Here is a 17,978-nt window from a genome sequence, read left to right as displayed (position 1 = left end):
TTGCATGAGAATGTATTGTATTTGCAAGAATTATTTGGAGCCCTGTCTGGTCTCCCATTCAGACGGTGTCATTGTCAAAAGCTGTAGCGCGTGAATTCCACCTTCTGCCTGCATTTCAGGTCCTAACATTTGATAGATCATGCGATGTCTCATTGGGAGTCTCTGGTCAATTGTTAGTATGTCATACAACTACTTTGTAGCAATCACATGCCTTTCCCTCAAACGCGTCCGACACAATCTCGAGTCTGAAGTGCGTTTCCTTGCTGGCAACGTTAGCCATCGGTGCGTGGTGTGCGTGTTTATGCGAGTCGTTGAACACCTTTAGATGCGTTGGTTTCAGTGTAGAGTTCAGTCGCCAGACAATCTTGTCCTCGTATGGATTTGCAGACTGTGCGAAGTCGGGCTCGACAGAACCGGCAGCGGTCGACATATTGGAGAGTGGAGATGTGAATGATGGAACTCTAAATCGCGAAACTGACGTTGGATTGCTGAGTTTGATGAGACGAGTCGCAGGCCGTAACATGTATGACTAGATTCAGTTTGAACTATGTAGTTGCTCAGTGACTGCTCCCACTACTGGCATCTATTTGTGCTCGTTTTAGTGACTGAAGTTTGATGATCCGAGATTCGGATAAATTTCGTTGAACCTTAATTCATACCCCTGAGATTTTGGTTCCAGGACAAACTGCAGGGAGAGTCTACTGGCGATCGTGTAGAATATCGCACGATGGGTCCCCCACTGGTATATAATGGTATAGAGGCGTATTATCCAGGGACTTTAAGTCTGGAACAAGTACAGATTTTATTTCGTCATGGTGAGTTTTGTCTCTGGTTTACGATTAAGCATTAACAACTCAAAAGGCGAACGAACGCCTGTACACAGATCTATACAGCAATGGAGCAAGTGGGGATTTCCTATTTTTTGGCCGCTGTGTGCGTCTAGTCAGAGTACGCGCACGCTTGCTGTGGATCCTGATCTAAGCCATGTGTTTACGATGGGATATGAGCGTGAAATTGAGACGTTGACTGAAGAAGATCCGTCGCCCCTCTTCACGAACGCGGGCAAGAAGGGGGTTTGGTGAGTCTCTTGTAGAGGATGGTAGAGCTTGTGCTGATGGTCATAGCTTGGAAGGGCAGCTGACGGATAAGGGCCGGATTAGTGCCAATCAACTCGGAAAGCAAATCAGAGAGCTGTATATTGATCGCCTAGGTAACAATGATGTGTGATTTTGGTTCTAAAACTAACGCATGCTAGCGTTTCTCCCTAGTTTTTACAACGTTCCAAGTGATATCTACATGAGGTATGACTGGTGCCAGTAGGTTACTGCAAATCTAACGGTTCAGAACGACTAGTATTCAGCGGTCAAGAGAAACGCTGTTACAACTCATCACGGGGCTTTACCCGGGTCCGAGTCTACAAACCCTGCCCAAAATTCTTGAAAGATTTCCGTTTGAGGAAAATTTGTATCCGATGGCCGGCAACTGTGCCCGAATTCGCGAGCTTAGAAAGCAGTTTGTGGAAGCGTCTGCGAAGTACTGGGACCCGAAGCTTGAAGAACCAAGCGAGGTTTTCAAGCAGATTTTGTCTGGGTCTGACAAGAAAATTGCGGTTGGCGGAGGTGGTGAAACTGATAGCGCGTGGGCCATAATCGATACCTACGCGTCTGCCGTGTCGCATAACATCACTACGCCGGCCGCGTTTGAAAACAGGGATGCAGTTAATTTAGTCGGACGGGCGGCGCTGGACTCTGAGTTTATTGGGTTTGATAAGAACCAAGAAATGAAACGGCTTGGAATGGGCAGGTTTTTAGGTGAAGTCTTGCATAGAATGACGGTTGGAGATCCGATTATTGCTGGGAATAAGGAAGAGGCAACGAAGTTGCTTGGAAAGGAATTCAAGACTGCAAATAAGATTCCATTGCTAGCACTATATGCAGCGCATGATTCGTCCATTGGCGCTTTACTGGCTACCATGGGAGTCTTTGACAATAGGTAGGAGCAGTTAGGGTGTACTATTTGTATTTGTTGATCAAGGTTAGATGGATCAACTTTACGACACACATCACGTTTGAGTTGTTTAAAGAGAAGGTCGAGTCAAATAAATGGCTAGCAGGCAAACCGAGTCAGTTTGTGAGGGTTAAATACAATGGCAAACCAATGTCGTTACCGGCCTGTCAGGCTGCCGGACAGCATTACGGAGAGGACAAGTCGCTGTGTACAATGGTAAGAAGATATTTTGATTCTGTGCGAAGTTCAACGCTGACGTGTGAAGGCTGCGTTTAAGTCGTTTGTGAATAGTGTGGCGCCACACAACTGGGGAAGTGAATGTACGACAAACTTGGGAAAAAGCGCGCCCGAGCTCGGAGAAGTTGAGCACAGAATTTAAGTCGGTGAAAGTGCGCATAGGATTCGGAAAGTCTGGCGCATAATTAAAATAAGAGATGAATTTGTAAGTAAACGAACGCCATAATGCACACCGACCCATAAATCAACGCTTTCCTGACGCCAATTGGAACAAGAGATCGCGACATGACTTTTCATTGTAATTTTCCCACGCGTCGTATAAACTTATAATCTCCTGCGCGCAATCGACCACTGCCTCGAGGTCAATTCCGCAGTTTGCAAACCAGTCTGTCATTTTCTGAGCACGAAGTTTTGCTTTTTCTGTTTGAGCCAGGGCTTGAGGCTGCTGCAAGACTACAGTGACATAGATTGCAGTCAGTGCAATGACATGAGGAGGGTAGAGCATTGGCAGGTCGGTAATGTAAGAGTCGTTAATGACTGACCACGCACTTTGAATTTCCTCCGGAGTCAAGCCAACATTGACAGCAGACGAAGCTAATGCTTTTGATAGCTGGATGAGTGATCTGTAAGGATGATGAACGATCAGATACAAGTCCAACTCTTCGATTAAGTAGAATTCGCATTCTGCAAGCTTTGTTGGGTCATGTGTGATGAAGTCTGGCCATAGAGACCTTGCTTCAGAAACTACGGACCTAATGTGTTGAGGACATTCCTCCATTTTGCACGCCAGATAGACGCATGTTGACAAGATCAAGTACGGATTTGTTTCCTGCACTGCCGACCGGATGTAGAACCGGGTGAGATAGATCTCTGCGGTCGCGAGTGCCTGCTGACGAATTGACAAGTGCCTCCCGAGCGACTGAATTAAGCCGTGAAAAAATATTCGTAGATGTCGACTGTCACCTAGTTCTGTACGACTGTGACCGGTCATGACTTCGACATTTTGCCGGTTGCATTCAAGTTCCTGGCGACTGAATTGCCAGTGTTTATGTTGAGATGAAGTCCAAAAGTTAGCGGCCTAGGAATATTTAGTTTAAGTTTGCATATATTTGTTATTACAGACCATCAGCTACTTTATGAATCGCGATAATTGAAATTAAGCATGTATTGAATTTACTATTGTAAGTACAATACCCTTGTTTTTACAAGCCATTATTGCAACAGTACGATAACCTTAATTTTACAGCTATTCGCTCAAAAGTACAATACCCTTGCTTTATATATGGCCACACGTGACTACATTTTGACTTTAGAATCAAAAAGGCAAAATTGACAACATTTTCCGCAATTGCTTTAATAAGCAGGTGGGGCGGCGGAGTAAGGGCCGATCAATGCCGGCGCTGTCAAATAAACCTGAACTTCAATCTGAACTTGAGCCTGTGCTTGAACCTAAATCTAAACCTGAATCTGAACTAGTACTATTTACCGTGTAAACTGGTTACTTCTCAATGGTAAAATTGATCGTGGAAGCAACAAAACCTAGGATATGCCTTTATACTTATTATATAATTATTAGTAGAAATGAATGTATAAGGGCTATGGTCTAAGGGTCTTAATGATTTAAACCTTCATCACTTCTACCTGGATCAAATACCCCACTAAATCTGTTATCGATAACCAATTTCATTGTTGAATATCAGCCAGTTTAAAACGAAGAAACAGGAATTAATTCAACCCGGGACTTAGCAAAGCAAAAAAAACAAAAACGAAATTTCTTTAAATAAAGAAAACTCCGGTAAAAGATAGATAAAAAAGTCCAGCGGCGTATTTTGGTGGGTGAAAGCGGGTAAATAAGTCAAAAGTCTGATATTCAATATCAGTCACATCGTGCCTTTTTTTTGTTCATTCTTTTGTCCCCTCAATCCTTTTTACTGCTGCTGGTCAGCTTAAACTCGCCTTCTTTTTCGTTCTGAGTTGAAATTGTTCTTCAATTAAAGCATCTTGAACTCTTATTCAACGGAAGCATCAAAGCCATTGCTCATCCTTTTTTGTTCGAGCCGCTCCATTGATCCTTACGCACACAAGGAAGCTTTTTTTGCCTGCTTCCCTCCTTCAAATGGACCCAAGTCTTGCTCCAAATTTCACTCCTGTTATAAGGCATAAAAAACAACATACTTATCAGCCTGCTCAAAGTATTACTAGTCCTCGGTCCGCTTCGAATTTACCTCCAGATTTCGCTAATTTTAAAGCTTTTTCTGGCGACGCTGTGATGACTACTGAAATCACGTCTGCCACCGGACAGTCTCCGGCTATAAACGACCGCACACCCCGTTTTGGCTCAGGTTCGGCTGCTTCTAGTAGAGCAAATTCTGCTAGCAGTGATAGTTCGACTTCTTCAGTCTCATCAGAAAGTGCTCCCAACACAGGCAGCAGCAACGGAAAGCGAGAAGCTGAAATGGAGTATGACGTGCTCCATGTCCCACCATACTCTCTCAGCGCAAATAGAACTCCACACCAAACAGCGGATTTGGAAGAAGTTCCGTACGGGATCTCACGCCAAGCTCGAGATCTCGACAGCTATTCATTTCCGGTTCACCGACTGGCGGAGGTCCTTCAAGACGGCGCGATGCAACCATTAGTCATCGTCGCGTGCGGATCTTTTTCCCCAGTCACGTATTTGCATTTACGCATGTTCGGTAAGAAATGTTTAACGCTTACGTTTTTATTCGAATCTTTCTGACGTTTTCGTATAGAAATGGCAATCGACACGATCCGGGAAATGAATAAATATGAAGTGGTGGGTGGATATTACTCACCCGTCTCTGACAATTACCGAAAAGCTGGGCTGGCCCCGGCCAATCACCGCGTGCGTATGTGCGAGCTGGCTTGCGAGCGCACGTCTTCATGGCTTATGGTTGACGCTTGGGAGTCGTTACAGCCAACGTATCAGCGAACCGCCGTTGTTTTGGACCATTTCAACTACGAAATTAACGTTAAGCGCGGCGGGATCAGAACCAAGACCGGCGAACGTCGGGCCGCAAAAGTCATGCTTTTGGCTGGCGGTGACTTGATTGAATCCATGGGCGACCCTAATGTATGGGCTGATCCTGACTTGCATCATATTTTGGGTCGGTACGGTTGTATGATCGTTGAACGGACCGGCTCGGACGTACGGAGTTTCCTGTTGTCTCATGACATTATGTACGAGCACAGGCACAACGTCATTGTCATCAAGCAGCTCATCTACAATGACATCAGCTCGACCAAAGTCAGGCTGTTCATCAGACGAGGCATGAGCGTGCAGTATTTGCTGCCAAATAGTGTAATCCGATATATCGAGGAGCATGGCCTTTATGTCGGTATGAGCGAACCGGTCGCGAACGTTCTATAGATCTGTCTTGCAAATCTTTCTGAACAGTGCCGGCTCTGTTCAACTCAACACTATATCTTTATGTCATAATTAATAACAACTTTTGACGTACCGTGACGCTGGACTGGAACTGGCTTTCAAGCCCACGGCGGACTGCATGTTATCAATAATCCCAGTATACTTTGTAGTTTGTATCATTTTGGGCACCTACTTGTCGAGGCGTATTCATGCAATTGCATAATTTAATCTTTTTCTTTCGGTTGGTGGTAAATATTTTTGGGGCGTGTTGAATGGGTTAATTATGCATGAAATCTTCTATTAAAAAACAGTCGTAATACTATACAGGTTATATCCGTGTCAATTTATATTGTCACCGTGATGATTTCTTCCTAGATTTGTTCTTAGGCTTTAACTGCTCCTGATTCTTTTCTACAATGAGCGATCTAGCTCTAGTGATAACAAGATCCAAATCTTTGTATGGTAAGTAGACGTTCAAAGATTCTGCTGCCATTCGCACCGTCAAGTTATAGTCGCGATACATGTTGTCGTACATTGCACTCTCCACTGCTTTATTATACCCTCTTGGTCTCCTGTTAACTCATATTAGCGGGGACGCCGCTACTTGAATACATCCTCACTCACCCTCTCTCAAATCTAAATTGCCTATGATATATAACCCTCAATATATTCTTGCACATCTTCGCTGCCCTAGACTGGGTGTTCACTAAACGCAACATATCCAATGTGTTTGTAAATCGCACAGGGTCGTAAACCCGGGACTTGTCCTTGAACATGTTCCGCATCACGTCCAGAATTTGGTACGATGCTGGGCCTCTCCTGGAAAACGATTTGACCGCTATACGGTACACCTGTCTGTAAAGCGACAAAACTTCTGGCACGGACAGTGACATTTATGCTTCCAGAGTATCAGTTCTCGTCAATCGTTAATACATTCGATCTTCCATCATCGCTTTGGACAAACATATCCGGTTAGGGTTACATAGACTATAAGAGTTAGGAGTTGGAGTAATGAGATATGTTTAGCAAAAGTCTATGCCAATTTTTTTAATTTGTACTAATGGCGAACTGTATAATTCACCTTCAATGCGTCCCATGCTATTTACATTTAACTGTCGTTGTTGAATGTTATCTTTGCCTTCTGCTTGACCAATAACGCCAACGTGCGATTGACCGGCGTCCTAAGTCTTTGTTTCTGTCCCTGAAAATGCATATAGTTGTTCAAGTAATCAATCTCGGTCATCCGACCTAGCTGAAGGTCCGCCCTCATTGACGACACATTATCGGCCGTGTTGCGTGCTACGAACTCGACCCGGTCCCAGATCAGCTCGACGTTGCCGTACATTGTTCGTAACTCGTAGTCTGTGAAGTGCGCATGCATCACTGGCAGCGACCTAATCACGCGCGTACCTTCGAAAATAATGAGCTTACACAGGTCTTTGATCTCGTCTGAATGAGCTATGACTCCGTTCTTGATGTCCAGCAACGCTGTGAGTGGGTTGATGCAGCAATTGACTAGCATCTTGTCCGCTTGGGCAGCTAGAATCTCCTTGTATGACACCTCTACGGCAACCAGAGCCGGATTTGACGTCAGCGTGTTCATAATGTACTCAATTCGTTCTTCCCTCGTTCGATAGTTAGATGAATACTCCACCTCGCCTTTCTCACTCTTTGTGCCTTTTTCCTTGCTGCTTTCTTTCTCCTGCCCCGATTGTTCCTGGCTGTAATTCGCTTCTTCGTATGCACGATCATTAGTTTCCGTCTGATATGATGACTCGTACTCTACCGTGTCATGTAGCTCTTCATGTAGCTCTTCATACCCTTCCGTCTCATATGCCTTGTCGTATTTCTCATGCTGTTCTTCCAAATACTCTCCCCCGTCCGTCGTTCCACTCGCCTCGTCCCGCGGTACAACAGCAAGTTGTATCGTTCCCAGTCCGCGATGCTCAAAACTAAACGGTTTCGCACTCCGCGTCAGTCCGTGCGTGTTCACACCGACAATCAGATTCGGTCTGTCCTCGACCGACGGCCAGAGCTCCTTGACACGTTCCAGCAGTCCGAGTCCGTTCTGCAACAAAACTATGTTTGCTTCTTTTGGAATCACGTTCTCCTTAAGCAGCCGCTTTAGCGCAGGGATTGTGTCTTGCGCTTTGGTGCACACAATCAGGTTCAGTATCTTGCTCCACGGACACAGTTCCGGCAGACTCGCGTCCAGGAAACAGTTCTCGGACTTGGTCGGCACATCAATTGCCTGTACGCCCTGCTTGCGTATCCTGCGCCCTGTATTGTAAAACTCGCCGACCTGACCACCCGTCCGCAAAACTAACAGTATTCCTCCGTCGTGACCGGCTGAGATCAACGAGTGCGCGACAAAGCGACCAACACTTCCGGCACCCAAAATTGCTAAACCGCACAAAGTCAATACCGCTCTTGTTCATAGCGCCAATCTGCATACCAATTCGCGACAATTCAATACTATGCGCAAGCTCTCGCTCAAGCTTAGTCAACAGCTCCTGCTCTCCAAGTGCCCTATTTATAACCGTGATTCTAAGCCTTGGATCCCATTCAAACCCTTTCTCGTCTATCTTTCGCACTGGCATGCCATGTATTCGTCTTATGAACCGGTGAATACCACCAACACCACACAATGCCCGGCAGTGGCAGTGCAACATCGCGGGATTACTCATCGCTGTCTGCAGAGCTCTTTTTCCCAGCATGTCTCCCGCTGTATATGCAGTATTATAAACAAGCCAGACGCACAATCAATGTTTTTACGTGTCATTTGGCCATACCGAATGTTCAATCTTTAAACTCTGAAATTTGATTTTAGTTCTAAAATCTTTGTGCGGCTTGGATGTGCGGCGGTGATGTTCCACTCAAGCACAATCTATTCAAAATAGTCTGCGAAAATATATTTACACCTTGAACATTTGCATTTACATTATTAGTGCCTGCTCAATCATTATCTGCTCGTTTAGAATGCCAATAGCAAACACAAACAAACGCAATCAAAACCCAGTCCAAATTCAAACCATAAGACTGACACCACAACTGCAAAACTCCATCATAAAAGCGTTCTTCAACACTCATTCTTGCTCACTGCTGTGGTCAAATTCCTCCTTGACCTTCGCAGTCACATAATCATGCTATATCCCCTTCATATCCCCCCTCCGCGTTCGCTGATCCGGGCTCAATTTGTCGCTGTTTGAAAAACTCATTGTAAAGTACCTGCAGACAGGCTTATTGTATCTGCGTAATGCTCCTTCAGCATCGTGCCAAATCTGTAAATAGACGCGCAGCACGACTTGCACGATACCTTTGGTCTGCGAATTTTGTTGGAAATCATGAACCAGCGGTACCGTAAGTCACAAAATCATGTGACAATTTAACTTTCAAAGGTCGTCACGACTCACAATGTGACGAAAATCAGGAGGTAGTGCGGCTCATATTTAGAAGAACTTGGACGCGAGCACTCCGACCATAAAAGTTGAGATAATTGAATGAAAATATAATAACAATGCCGATTGAATTGTCAAGATACCGCCAATTGATAAAAACAGCTTATTTAGATGATTTTGCGGGAGGTATTTGAGATCAAAGTATAGAGTGTGCCTAACGCCAAAACTATAATGAGCTTCAAATGCGTTAACTAATAGATTATAGTGAATTCGATGGTTTGCAAAAGAATACTTACTGCAGTATTTTATAAAAGTGCTGAGATTCATAAAGAATCACTATACTGCTGATTAACCCTTAGGTGAGATCAACTCTCACGCCAGTCGAACCAGCAGAGAGTGGGCGACTGTGCTAGAATCAGTATTGTGTCATTCAGGACTAAGCCTTCTTCTGCTCATGAGGAACTGGTGTCACAACTGACACAAGCTACAACGTAAATATGGAAATATATACTTTTTAATAATAGTTGAGATAACCGGCAAAACAAAAACCAAACCAATGATGAATCCTACCTGCAACCCAAACAAAATCGTACTATCAACGTCATAAAGCCCGATTGTTGACAACTGGTTGCCGAATATCATGAAGCAACGTCTTCATAAGAGACGGGGGCTCTTGACCGTCATCGGACTTTGGAACTGCCGGACTGGAATCTGTCAATCGCCCGTGTGATTTTGGCCGCTTGAACTTCCGTTGTTCGCCCGCTTCAGCCTCTGTACGATCTGACAAAGATGACTCCGGCCGTTTTGAATGCCAGTCCGAAAACGTCCGCGACGGTCGTAATCTCAAGCCTGATGATTCTGAATTATTGGCCGGTCCTTCTTGGATATCAAGTGCTTCTTCAAGCATGTGCCATGACTCTCGCATTTCTGGTGTCTCTTGTGGCTCTTGAGACTGAGAATCAAACATAAGCCCTGTCGGTGTTCGGAAAAACGCTGGTCCACCGGTAGACTCGGCAATTTTGAGTCGCAAATTCCACACCCGCCATTCCTTTGCATCCAATCGAGCCTCTTCCGCAGGATCGTTGCTTATGTTGCGCCGTTTCCTTCGTGCCCGACGCGACCGTGCACTGCCGCTCTCATCTTGATTGTCGCACATGTCATTATTTAGTCGGTCCCATACGTCTTGCCACGCGCGATTCCACTCCGAAGAGTGCCGAGTGTTTGCTCTTGTAGATGCGCGTGCACGCCGCGCCACACGTCGTACCCTAGGGGCTCTGTATCGACGGTTAGCCGCTCTCATGATTGATTCGCTGACGAGATGATTATCCACACACGACGGACAATACCAGGCCTCAGCAGGGACGCAGTCTAGTCCAAGACAACTGGCATGATACGGAGCATCACATGAATCGCATAAAACCATCTCGGTTGGACACCGGTCAGAGTCGCAGATTAAACACGCACTCTCCGGTTCCTCTGTCAACGCAAATTCGACATCATCGTCGAGATCAAAATCGTCCGGAACTTCGGTAGCCTGGACTTTGTCGTCCACATGATATGTGGATACGGGTTGGCCTATTAAAGTAATTAGAAACACTACATATAATGAAATCGCAAACTTACTAGCTACAGTGTGAAGCACTTCGACAGTATTAAACTTGGTTCTGCAAGCCGGACAACCTAAAAATAGTTAGCAAATCGCTTGACTAAAGTTTTAAAGAAGCCGTACTATTTGCCTTTTCAATCCACAGCTTAATGCATTCGTTGTGAAGTTGATGCCCACAGGGCACGACGCGAGCAATGTCATTTGTGCCGTCATATACTTCTGTAAATTCATCCTCACTAAATAGCTCGCCTTGCTTATGCTCTGAACTAGAACTACTGCATGACGCAGCACTCAAATCATCACTGTCATGATAATTCTGACCACGATCACGTGTAGGAAGGCCCATGAGACAGATGATACATGGGTAGTCGAATTCATTCATTTTGGGACGTAATCTTAGTTGCAAGATAAATCGATCACTCTGAATGTGAGACTGAAATAAAAAAATTTCTTTGCAAATCCTATCCTATAACCAGGACTCACAATAACTAAATTTAGTAAAAAACACGTAATTATCAAGTTTCTTGGAGTAATTCATGGTCGTGACGAGAGGAACGAGAAGATGTTGGGAAGAGCTACAGCATATTTATACTAGGAGGGTAAGGGTCAAATAAATGCTTCAGATGCAGAATGTCATGAGCATTTATGTAATGAAAGCGACGACTGCAAATGAGGGGGACCCGCGAATAGACCACGCTGAGACTTGGTTTGTCAATTGGGTGTATCAAGACAAAGCTACGCGCTTATTTTTGTTCCAAATCCATCTTACCTTGACTCTTCTATGTCTACGGCGCGACAGCGCACACGTTCCCTTACAGAGCACGTCTAGGTCAGGATGACTGCAGCTTGCATGTAGTTTTGACACATACGCTCATGTCACAACAGCATGGTTCTGTAAATGGCTGTAAGCACTCAAATAATTAATGAAATAAATATGAGTAGCACTAGAAGTGTTTATAATTTCATATTTTGCATGACAAATGCATTAAACAAATCATTTTGAAAACTAAAAGCACATTTAACTTTTTATGCCTCCGCAAGTTCTCTCAGACGACGGATAGTGGACCGAACAGTGGCGGCGTTGGTTGTGCTAAATCAGTATTAGATTTCTGAATTTTACCTTCAATCCACGAAAACATACGAAAGAGTGTAAGCACCACCAGCCATGGTCTTAGTGCATGACCGACATTTCCAGATACCTGTAGCAGTTCTCTTGACCGAGTTCTTTCCGCAGAAAGAGCAAAGATACTTAGAGTGCGACTGTGTTTCGAGCTTCTTCGATATTCTTCGAAGAGATGAACCCTAGACGTCCAATTAAACTCATTTCATTTGAAATCCGTAGCATATCCCACTTACATATCTGACACCGTACTTTCCTGTGATTCCGACCTTCTTTGTACGCTTAGTCCTGTAAATCTGTTAGTTTGCTGCTTTGAATTCCAATTCGAGATTCTGCAATAAATACGAACATTTTGCAAGTCTAGGTATATCTGATATACGATTAGTTTTATGTCTCTTACAATAAATTCGACTAAATGTAACCCAGTACAAGTATAGTCTTAAGTTGTAGCATACCTTTGTTGATTGAAGATGTACTTGGAGAACGAATTCTGTAATGCGCCGAGTCGAAACCCTGTCAGTTGGGAAGTGCGAATTCGCGTTTGTGTACCGTGACTGCTGAATATTCTGCTGGCTACTACTTTGTGTGTAGGGTTTAACCCTTGCTATTTATTGCACTAGCCACACTAGCAGAGTGCCACAACACATCCACATATTTCAGGGGTAATTTCGTCTAAGAGCGGCACAAATATTGGGTCGATCTCATCGCCCGAGAACGCAAGAATACATATTGAAACCAACATGTCAATACAACGAAAATGATAAGCTAGCAAAGTAAACATATTAACCAGATATTTGAGCGTGTACCAGCTATGTTTCAACATGATTCTCGCCCTGCTATGGCGTCAATGCTGAGTACGGACACACTCAGACCAGGATCAGAAACAATGTCACGAACCACCACTGTCCACGACGACGACTCACAGTCCAGGTTGGTCACTCTCAAGCCGCCACCATCTACGCTAGATTTAGATGATCCACCACTGCTTGTCACTCCTTTGCGATTTGGAACCGTACAACCACAGCTTTATCGAGGACTGTACCCTAGAAAGATCAATCTGCCGTTCATGCGCAGATTAGAACTAAAGACGATCTTGTCACTGACTCCAGAGCCGCTGGTGGATGAAATAGAGGAGTTTTGTCGTGAACAGAGTATTGAAATGATACATATTACAACATCAAAGAAAGCCAAAAAAGGTGTTCCGATCACATACAAGGAGGTCACGAAAGCGATTGAGGTTCGTATTATACTTAACCTTATCGTAATTTATTAATCGGCGTGTAGATAATTATCAGTCAGAAATATGCGCCTCTGTATTTGCACTGCGTTAATGGTAGCCAAGCTACAAGCTTGGTGATTGCGTGTCTGCGCAAAATGTCCTTTTGGCGGACATCGTCGATTTTCTCCGAGTTCATGTACTATTCTGAAGTTTCAGCTGTCGATCACAACTTTGTCGAGGATTTTAAGGCCGAAATTCAGCTGCCGAGTGATATCGTTCCATGGGTCTGGATGGGCTTGTCAAGAAAGGGCGTGGTTGAAAATCACCCGTCGCTGAAAATCAAAAGCGCAGACTCTGCAACAGAGCAAGTTGACGATGATGACGAAGACACAGTTATGACAGATTTATAAAGATAAATTACAAAGGTACCGTGCAACGTTATGCAATACAGTCGTGAATATCTATTTACAATTACAGTAGAGTAGGAATAGTACTTTTTTATTGCCAAGGCACACTAGGAAGTCATCATTAATCGTTTACATCATGCGCGGTGCAGTGTTTTTAATTCTCCAAAACGACCACGGCCTTGACTCGTGTCGTACGCCCTAATAATCCGTGACTGACCTTCATCGGCCTGCGAAAATGCAAACCCACGTTGCTTTCGCATACGCTGGACCTGTCGCACTTTTCGGATAGCCTTCTGAAACTGTTCTTGCCTAATCTTATTAATAAACACATCGAAATCTCAAAAGTGCAAAGCATACCGTGGTCTGTAATCCGCAATGTTGTACTTCTGAATCTCTTGTACATGATGGTACGATTGCGGAAAGTAAATTCGGTTTGCATACTTCCAAGTGAAATCACGAAGTAAGCAGGCGGTTGCAAGCAACAGGCTCATTGCCCAAAACACAAGTGACCCGTACATGTTTGGCAGCACGCCTCTATACTCGGTCGAGACATTCACCAGCGGCGCAACTGTACTATAAATCGGGAAGAAAATAAGCCATAGTATAAGCGATCCCGGAATAGCAATGACAGTGTACTTGGTCCATAAATTGGTGATCAGGGCTGCTTTGCCAAGCACGGTCAGAATACAAGCCGTGTATAAGGACGTTCCCCACACCCAGTGGTCGGCTACTGTGCCATTTAACTCTTTGGAGCTATTGTAGTAAACGAGCTCGGCACCGACATAGAGCAGAATAGAGTGGTAGAAACCATTCATGATCCAAGCCCAAAACGTACGGACATTAAACTGTAACGAATTAGAGCTCTATCAACACCAGAGTAGGAACACTTACAAAAGTACTTTTCTGACCTAATTGGTACAACTGTGGATACCTATCAAGCAATCTGGCATTGACAAATTGATCAAACACACCGAGAACAAATGGAGGTGCGACAGTGAAAAACACGTTGTAGAATGTAATACTCCACGACTCATAGATAACCTGGCCCGAAAATGCGTTTTGAAAAACGTACTAGCGCAGAATTAGCATAACTCAAAATGTACATATTACAACATACCCAAAATTGAGTCATGTACAAAGTGATGTTTTTGTAGAAAGAGTAAAGGATTACTTTGCTCAGTCTCTGGTAACTCCAAGCTCCGTGAACAAGCAAAAGCTTTCTCAGATACTTAAACTGACCAATCGAAACATCCGCGCTTCGCGCAGCCTGCATACCTTCCATTCCACTGATGCCGACACCAACATGAGCTGCCTGAATCATACTAACATCATTGGCACCGTCACCAATAGCAAGCAAGATTGCCTTTAAATGACGCTTCACAAGCTTCACCACGAGCGCCTTTTGTAGTGGAGATACCCGACAACAAATCACAGCTTTGCACATAACCGCCAGCTCCAAAAATTCTTTGTCAATTCCTTTCTCCAGTGCAAAGCCCAAAGAATGTCCGTCGATAATAAGCGCAAGCGTCTACAAAGATTAGTAGTCAAACAAATGCTCGCCAATTATATACACTTACATCTAACAACGGAGTTTCGGCGTTTTCGCGTTTAATTGCAGACAAATGTTGTTTAATATTATTTTGCGTTGCTTCTGCAGTTTCTTCGTTAACCACAAGCAAGCTCATGTCCTCACTGAGCAGCTTGCATGACATGCCGATGTTAATCGCAGTTTCTTGTCTGTCGCCCGTCAAGACCCAAATCTTGATACCTGCTGTTTGCAGCGTATGAATAGTATCAGGTACTCCGTCCTGCAATTTGTCTTCGATAGCAGTAGCCCCAAGCAAAAACATGTCTTTTTCAATCAGCTCAGCCGCTTTGTCTAACTCCTCCGATCGGTTTGTTAGCGTCGTGGCAGCACGGTCGTAAATGCTTGACCATTCATAATATTCAGTATCAGTAATTGCCCGCATCGAGAGACAGAGTGTACGAAGACCGTCGGCAGCATATTCCTCCAAATGCTGCATCGTGGCCTCAACGTATGGATTTCCCGGAGCCAGACGCTCAAGGATGGCAGTGTCTGCACCTTTGCAGTAAAGTCTGATACGGCCATCAGGACATCTGAAAATAGCAGACATACGCTTTCGCGTGGAGTTGAATTCGCAAATATTCAGAAGTTCGTATTCGCAATCCGTTCCGAGTTCGTTGATGGTGATTGACTTTGGACGTCTGGTGGTGAAAGTGTAGCCCAGCTTCGCAGCGCCGTCTACTAATGCGCCTTCATCTGGCGATGCAGCCTGGTACTTAATTTTTTCCTCGTCTGGTTTGCGCTCGGGGATAACAGTATGGCAGGCTGCAAGAAGTGTCAAAAACTCGTGAATGACCTCCTTTGTCGCATGTGACTCCAAATTGTCGTTCAAAGTCTTAAAGTCGAAAACGCCTGTGACCTGCCCGTCAATCTCCGAAGCGCGTTTTTCTTCGGGTATCTCATCTCCGTAACAAATACCGGCAATGGAGCACTGCTTAAAATCCATGATGTTTCTTGTCAAAGTTCCAGTCTTGTCAGAGAAAATGTACTCAATCTGACCCAACTCCTCCACCAGGCTTGAAGTCCGACAAACGGCTGGGGTATCAGTAGGTTTGTAATACATGTCCAAATCCGAACTGATCAAAAACGCTTGGTAATACTTGACAATCTCTACGGTAACGAACATACTGATGGGTACCAAATTTGAATATAGTACCCAGTATGTCAACAAGTCCAAGAAAAACAGACCAAATTTGTTGACATCCTCAAGATATAAATAGCTTAAGCGCGAGCCAGCGACAGCAATCTTAATGACATTTCCTGCTGAAGAGACGAGCGAAAGGACAATAAGGATCACAAACAAGAAAATTGTTTGCAAGTTGACCATATGCTCTACAGCCGTTCGCTTGATAGGAGCAGCAGTAGCATTTCTCATAAGCTTAGTCTCATGGCCAGTGAAGACGACGACACCGTGAACCCACGGTGTGTTTCTAAGTGTGGCACCGCGCAGTAAAAGCTGATCTGTGTTTAAGGGGAGCTCCTTCTCTTCGTTGAAGGACTCAATCATAATGTTTGCTTCGTAAGTGTACAAACTGCTGTTTGGCTGCTCGGACTGAATCTTTCCCTTGAGTTTACTCAACTCAGTTGGGCTGACCAGGGTAGCAGTTTCGCTCAGAGCTTGCTTAATCTTCAAATTAGTCTCTCCATCCAAATTTGAAGTTTCAATGTAGCACAACCCTTCTGGTTCTGACGATGCAAGCAGCACCATATCTGCCGGGATGGATTCTTCGGACTCAACTCTGACAATGTCACCAACTGCAATATCGACCCATTTTCTGGTCTCGAACACTCCTTTATTCAGAACAAGTACGGGAGCATTGTTTAAATCTTTGTCTGCGTTACGACGTTTAAAATCCTCCACTGCTTCTTTGACCGCGGACACTGACAATACAATTCCAAGTGTGATGATTGTGGTATATCGATTCGTAGGTGATACATTAGGCACTTGCTGAATGATGCAGGTGAACAGGAAAAATAAGTTTGAGTAGCGTGAAAATTGCTCAAACAAAAACTTTGGAACAAATGTTGCGATATTATACTTCGTAGTACTAATGTGGTTGTCAAGATAGCCATTCACGTTATTTGATGTTGTGTCATTCAAATGAATAACTCGAGGACCAAGCGTAGACGGATCAACAGGCGTTCTCCGCAAAATCACATTTATAATTCTTCGAATATCAAAATCACCAGTTGCCTGCTGTGGTGCAGCGATGCCAGACGATGCGGAACCACTCGATATGCCGCGCCCGTCAATTGTTCCCATAGGAGCTTGAGCTCTAGTGTCAGTTAAAGGTAGGTCCATTTCAGAAGCATTCACTTTTTTTCCAAATCCAAGATTTTGCCTGACTCTATCAAATACTCCGGCAGCACCTGCGCGGCGAGGAAGTTGTGTTCTTTGACCAGTCGATGACCCTGACACGTCACCAGCGTCATATGCGAAGTCATCGGCAACGTCAAATTGAGAATCTTCATAGTAAGGGTGATAGCTGTTTAATGCAGAAGCCTGAGACTCGTTCTGTCTGTTGTAGTGCTGTGATCCTAGGCGAGACATGTCATTCATGTGCATACTTGTTCTTGCTGTCGACACATCCTGAACATGTGCAGAAGCTGGTGTTGTGTATGGCAGCGTTCCTGTTCCAGTTGAAAAATAAGGATTCGAACTGTCTGAATCTTCAGTAGCGGCATACGGTGAAGGGCCATATGGATCCGTCAGGTTGTCATCGGCCTGATCAAAAAATGGATTCGTATTCGTGTCGTTTGATGCCGAACCTGATCTAAACTGTGACGACTCGTTGTGGTCGAAATCATCAAAATCAGCCATTGGCCTCAAGAATGTGCCAATTGACTACGCGCCTGCCGAAGTTTTAGTGCTACAAGATGCTGTAGAGGAGGCGTATTGAAGTTGCCGGGAAGTTAATTTGTAGGTATGGCACCAATACTACTGTACACGCTCTAATTGACGTGTTTGGATACCTTTGGATCTAAACACACTTTTGACAGTTTGCGTGAGG

The 17,978-nt window shown here is 44.5% G+C and overlaps 10 protein-coding genes across 10 annotated transcripts; 3 read left to right on the top strand and 7 right to left on the bottom strand.

Annotated features, from left to right (window-relative positions):
• Window positions 1-30: 30 nt before the first annotated feature.
• V1512DRAFT_245210 (bola-like protein-domain-containing protein) lies at window positions 31-430 on the bottom strand (the record flags this gene model as incomplete). The annotated part of the gene is made up of 2 exons (XM_066914361.1): window positions 31-162; window positions 212-430. 2 exons carry the CDS (start codon window positions 428-430, stop codon window positions 31-33), a joined length of 351 nt encoding a protein of 116 aa, XP_066774501.1.
• Window positions 431-538: 108 nt separating this feature from the next.
• Window positions 539-2,529, top strand: V1512DRAFT_219272 (histidine phosphatase superfamily). The gene is made up of 7 exons (XM_066913653.1): window positions 539-815; window positions 862-1,078; window positions 1,125-1,210; window positions 1,256-1,301; window positions 1,345-1,992; window positions 2,040-2,223; window positions 2,273-2,529. Exons 1-7 carry the CDS (start codon window positions 728-730, stop codon window positions 2,384-2,386), a joined length of 1,383 nt encoding a protein of 460 aa, XP_066774500.1. The 5' UTR covers window positions 539-727; the 3' UTR covers window positions 2,387-2,529.
• V1512DRAFT_256988 (cyclin-like protein) lies at window positions 2,489-3,322 on the bottom strand (the record flags this gene model as incomplete). The annotated part of the gene is made up of 1 exon (XM_066915139.1): window positions 2,489-3,322. A coding segment is annotated over one exon (834 nt), but the record flags the coding sequence as incomplete, so codon positions are not given.
• A 1,377-nt stretch (window positions 3,323-4,699) lies between these two features.
• V1512DRAFT_201076 (uncharacterized protein) lies at window positions 4,700-5,635 on the top strand (the record flags this gene model as incomplete). Its single annotated transcript, XM_066913213.1, has 2 exons — window positions 4,700-4,940; window positions 4,998-5,635. The coding sequence occupies 2 exons, from the start codon at window positions 4,700-4,702 to the stop codon at window positions 5,633-5,635; spliced, it is 879 nt and encodes a 292-aa protein (XP_066774498.1).
• Window positions 5,636-5,900: 265 nt separating this feature from the next.
• Window positions 5,901-6,577, bottom strand: V1512DRAFT_256984 (uncharacterized protein). The gene is made up of 2 exons (XM_066915138.1): window positions 6,257-6,577; window positions 5,901-6,204 (listed from the first exon to the last, which is right to left on the bottom strand). The coding sequence occupies exons 1-2, from the start codon at window positions 6,523-6,525 to the stop codon at window positions 5,985-5,987; spliced, it is 489 nt and encodes a 162-aa protein (XP_066774497.1). The 5' UTR covers window positions 6,526-6,577; the 3' UTR covers window positions 5,901-5,984.
• A 70-nt stretch (window positions 6,578-6,647) lies between these two features.
• On the bottom strand, window positions 6,648-8,433 carry V1512DRAFT_273607 (ketopantoate reductase PanE/ApbA C terminal-domain-containing protein). Its single transcript, XM_066917734.1, has 2 exons — window positions 8,088-8,433; window positions 6,648-8,035 (listed from the first exon to the last, which is right to left on the bottom strand). The coding sequence occupies exons 1-2, from the start codon at window positions 8,347-8,349 to the stop codon at window positions 6,741-6,743; spliced, it is 1,557 nt and encodes a 518-aa protein (XP_066774496.1). The 5' UTR covers window positions 8,350-8,433; the 3' UTR covers window positions 6,648-6,740.
• A 1,061-nt stretch (window positions 8,434-9,494) lies between these two features.
• Window positions 9,495-11,134, bottom strand: V1512DRAFT_17533 (uncharacterized protein). The gene is made up of 3 exons (XM_066913123.1): window positions 10,760-11,134; window positions 10,654-10,710; window positions 9,495-10,605 (listed from the first exon to the last, which is right to left on the bottom strand). Exons 1-3 carry the CDS (start codon window positions 11,016-11,018, stop codon window positions 9,632-9,634), a joined length of 1,290 nt encoding a protein of 429 aa, XP_066774495.1. The 5' UTR covers window positions 11,019-11,134; the 3' UTR covers window positions 9,495-9,631.
• Window positions 11,135-11,550: 416 nt separating this feature from the next.
• On the bottom strand, window positions 11,551-12,250 carry V1512DRAFT_256978 (60S ribosomal protein eL43). The gene is made up of 5 exons (XM_066915137.1): window positions 12,212-12,250; window positions 12,106-12,126; window positions 11,993-12,044; window positions 11,778-11,938; window positions 11,551-11,726 (listed from the first exon to the last, which is right to left on the bottom strand). Coding segments are annotated over exons 2-5 (279 nt in total). The 5' UTR covers window positions 12,108-12,126; window positions 12,212-12,250; the 3' UTR covers window positions 11,551-11,662.
• A 392-nt stretch (window positions 12,251-12,642) lies between these two features.
• Window positions 12,643-13,385, top strand: V1512DRAFT_201986 (protein-tyrosine phosphatase; the record flags this gene model as incomplete). The annotated part of the gene is made up of 2 exons (XM_066913240.1): window positions 12,643-12,993; window positions 13,041-13,385. 2 exons carry the CDS (start codon window positions 12,643-12,645, stop codon window positions 13,383-13,385), a joined length of 696 nt encoding a protein of 231 aa, XP_066774493.1.
• A 43-nt stretch (window positions 13,386-13,428) lies between these two features.
• On the bottom strand, window positions 13,429-17,948 carry V1512DRAFT_256974 (uncharacterized protein). The gene is made up of 5 exons (XM_066915136.1): window positions 14,960-17,948; window positions 14,500-14,910; window positions 14,274-14,453; window positions 13,740-14,227; window positions 13,429-13,691 (listed from the first exon to the last, which is right to left on the bottom strand). Exons 1-5 carry the CDS (start codon window positions 17,786-17,788, stop codon window positions 13,517-13,519), a joined length of 4,083 nt encoding a protein of 1,360 aa, XP_066774492.1. The 5' UTR covers window positions 17,789-17,948; the 3' UTR covers window positions 13,429-13,516.
• Between the last annotated feature and the right edge of the window lie 30 nt (window positions 17,949-17,978).

This window comes from Lipomyces arxii (assembly GCF_038497795.1).
Source record: "Lipomyces arxii strain Phaff 12-163 unplaced genomic scaffold V1512scaffold_1, whole genome shotgun sequence".
In the NCBI taxonomy this organism is placed as follows: Eukaryota; Fungi; Ascomycota; class Lipomycetes; order Lipomycetales; family Lipomycetaceae; genus Lipomyces; species Lipomyces arxii.
This window is presented reverse-complemented; position numbering and strand designations above follow the sequence as displayed.

Bases quoted from the DNA above. Each gene is read 5' to 3' on its own strand.
- V1512DRAFT_219272 (XM_066913653.1), top strand. From the start codon at position 728: ATGGGTCCCCCACTGGTATATAATGGTATAGAGGCGTATTATCCAGGG. The intron at 1,211-1,255 runs GTAACAATGATG...AACGCATGCTAG, and splicing joins GCTGTATATTGATCGCCTAG to CGTTTCTCCCTAGTTTTTAC. The intron at 2,224-2,272 runs GTAAGAAGATAT...TGACGTGTGAAG, and splicing joins ACAAGTCGCTGTGTACAATG to GCTGCGTTTAAGTCGTTTGT.
- V1512DRAFT_256984 (XM_066915138.1), bottom strand. From the start codon at position 6,525: ATGTCACTGTCCGTGCCAGAAGTTTTGTCGCTTTACAGACAGGTGTAC. The intron at 6,205-6,256 runs GTGAGTGAGGAT...ATGAGTTAACAG, and splicing joins CAATTTAGATTTGAGAGAGG to GAGACCAAGAGGGTATAATA.
- V1512DRAFT_273607 (XM_066917734.1), bottom strand. From the start codon at position 8,349: ATGCTGGGAAAAAGAGCTCTGCAGACAGCGATGAGTAATCCCGCGATG. The intron at 8,036-8,087 runs GTATGCAGATTG...TGTGCGGTTTAG, and splicing joins TATTGAATTGTCGCGAATTG to CAATTTTGGGTGCCGGAAGT.
- V1512DRAFT_17533 (XM_066913123.1), bottom strand. From the start codon at position 11,018: ATGAATGAATTCGACTACCCATGTATCATCTGTCTCATGGGCCTTCCT. The intron at 10,711-10,759 runs GTACGGCTTCTT...AACTATTTTTAG, and splicing joins GTGGATTGAAAAGGCAAATA to GTTGTCCGGCTTGCAGAACC. The intron at 10,606-10,653 runs GTAAGTTTGCGA...TTACTTTAATAG, and splicing joins AGTGCTTCACACTGTAGCTA to GCCAACCCGTATCCACATAT.
- V1512DRAFT_256978 (XM_066915137.1), bottom strand. The intron at 11,939-11,992 runs GTAAGTGGGATA...TTGGACGTCTAG, and splicing joins GAAAGTACGGTGTCAGATAT to GGTTCATCTCTTCGAAGAAT. The intron at 11,727-11,777 runs GTATGTTTTCGT...ATACTGATTTAG, and splicing joins GGTGGTGCTTACACTCTTTC to CACAACCAACGCCGCCACTG.
- V1512DRAFT_256974 (XM_066915136.1), bottom strand. From the start codon at position 17,788: ATGGCTGATTTTGATGATTTCGACCACAACGAGTCGTCACAGTTTAGA. The intron at 14,911-14,959 runs GTAAGTGTATAT...TAATCTTTGTAG, and splicing joins CCGAAACTCCGTTGTTAGAT to ACGCTTGCGCTTATTATCGA. The intron at 14,454-14,499 runs GTATGTTGTAAT...ATTCTGCGCTAG, and splicing joins TGTACATGACTCAATTTTGG to TACGTTTTTCAAAACGCATT.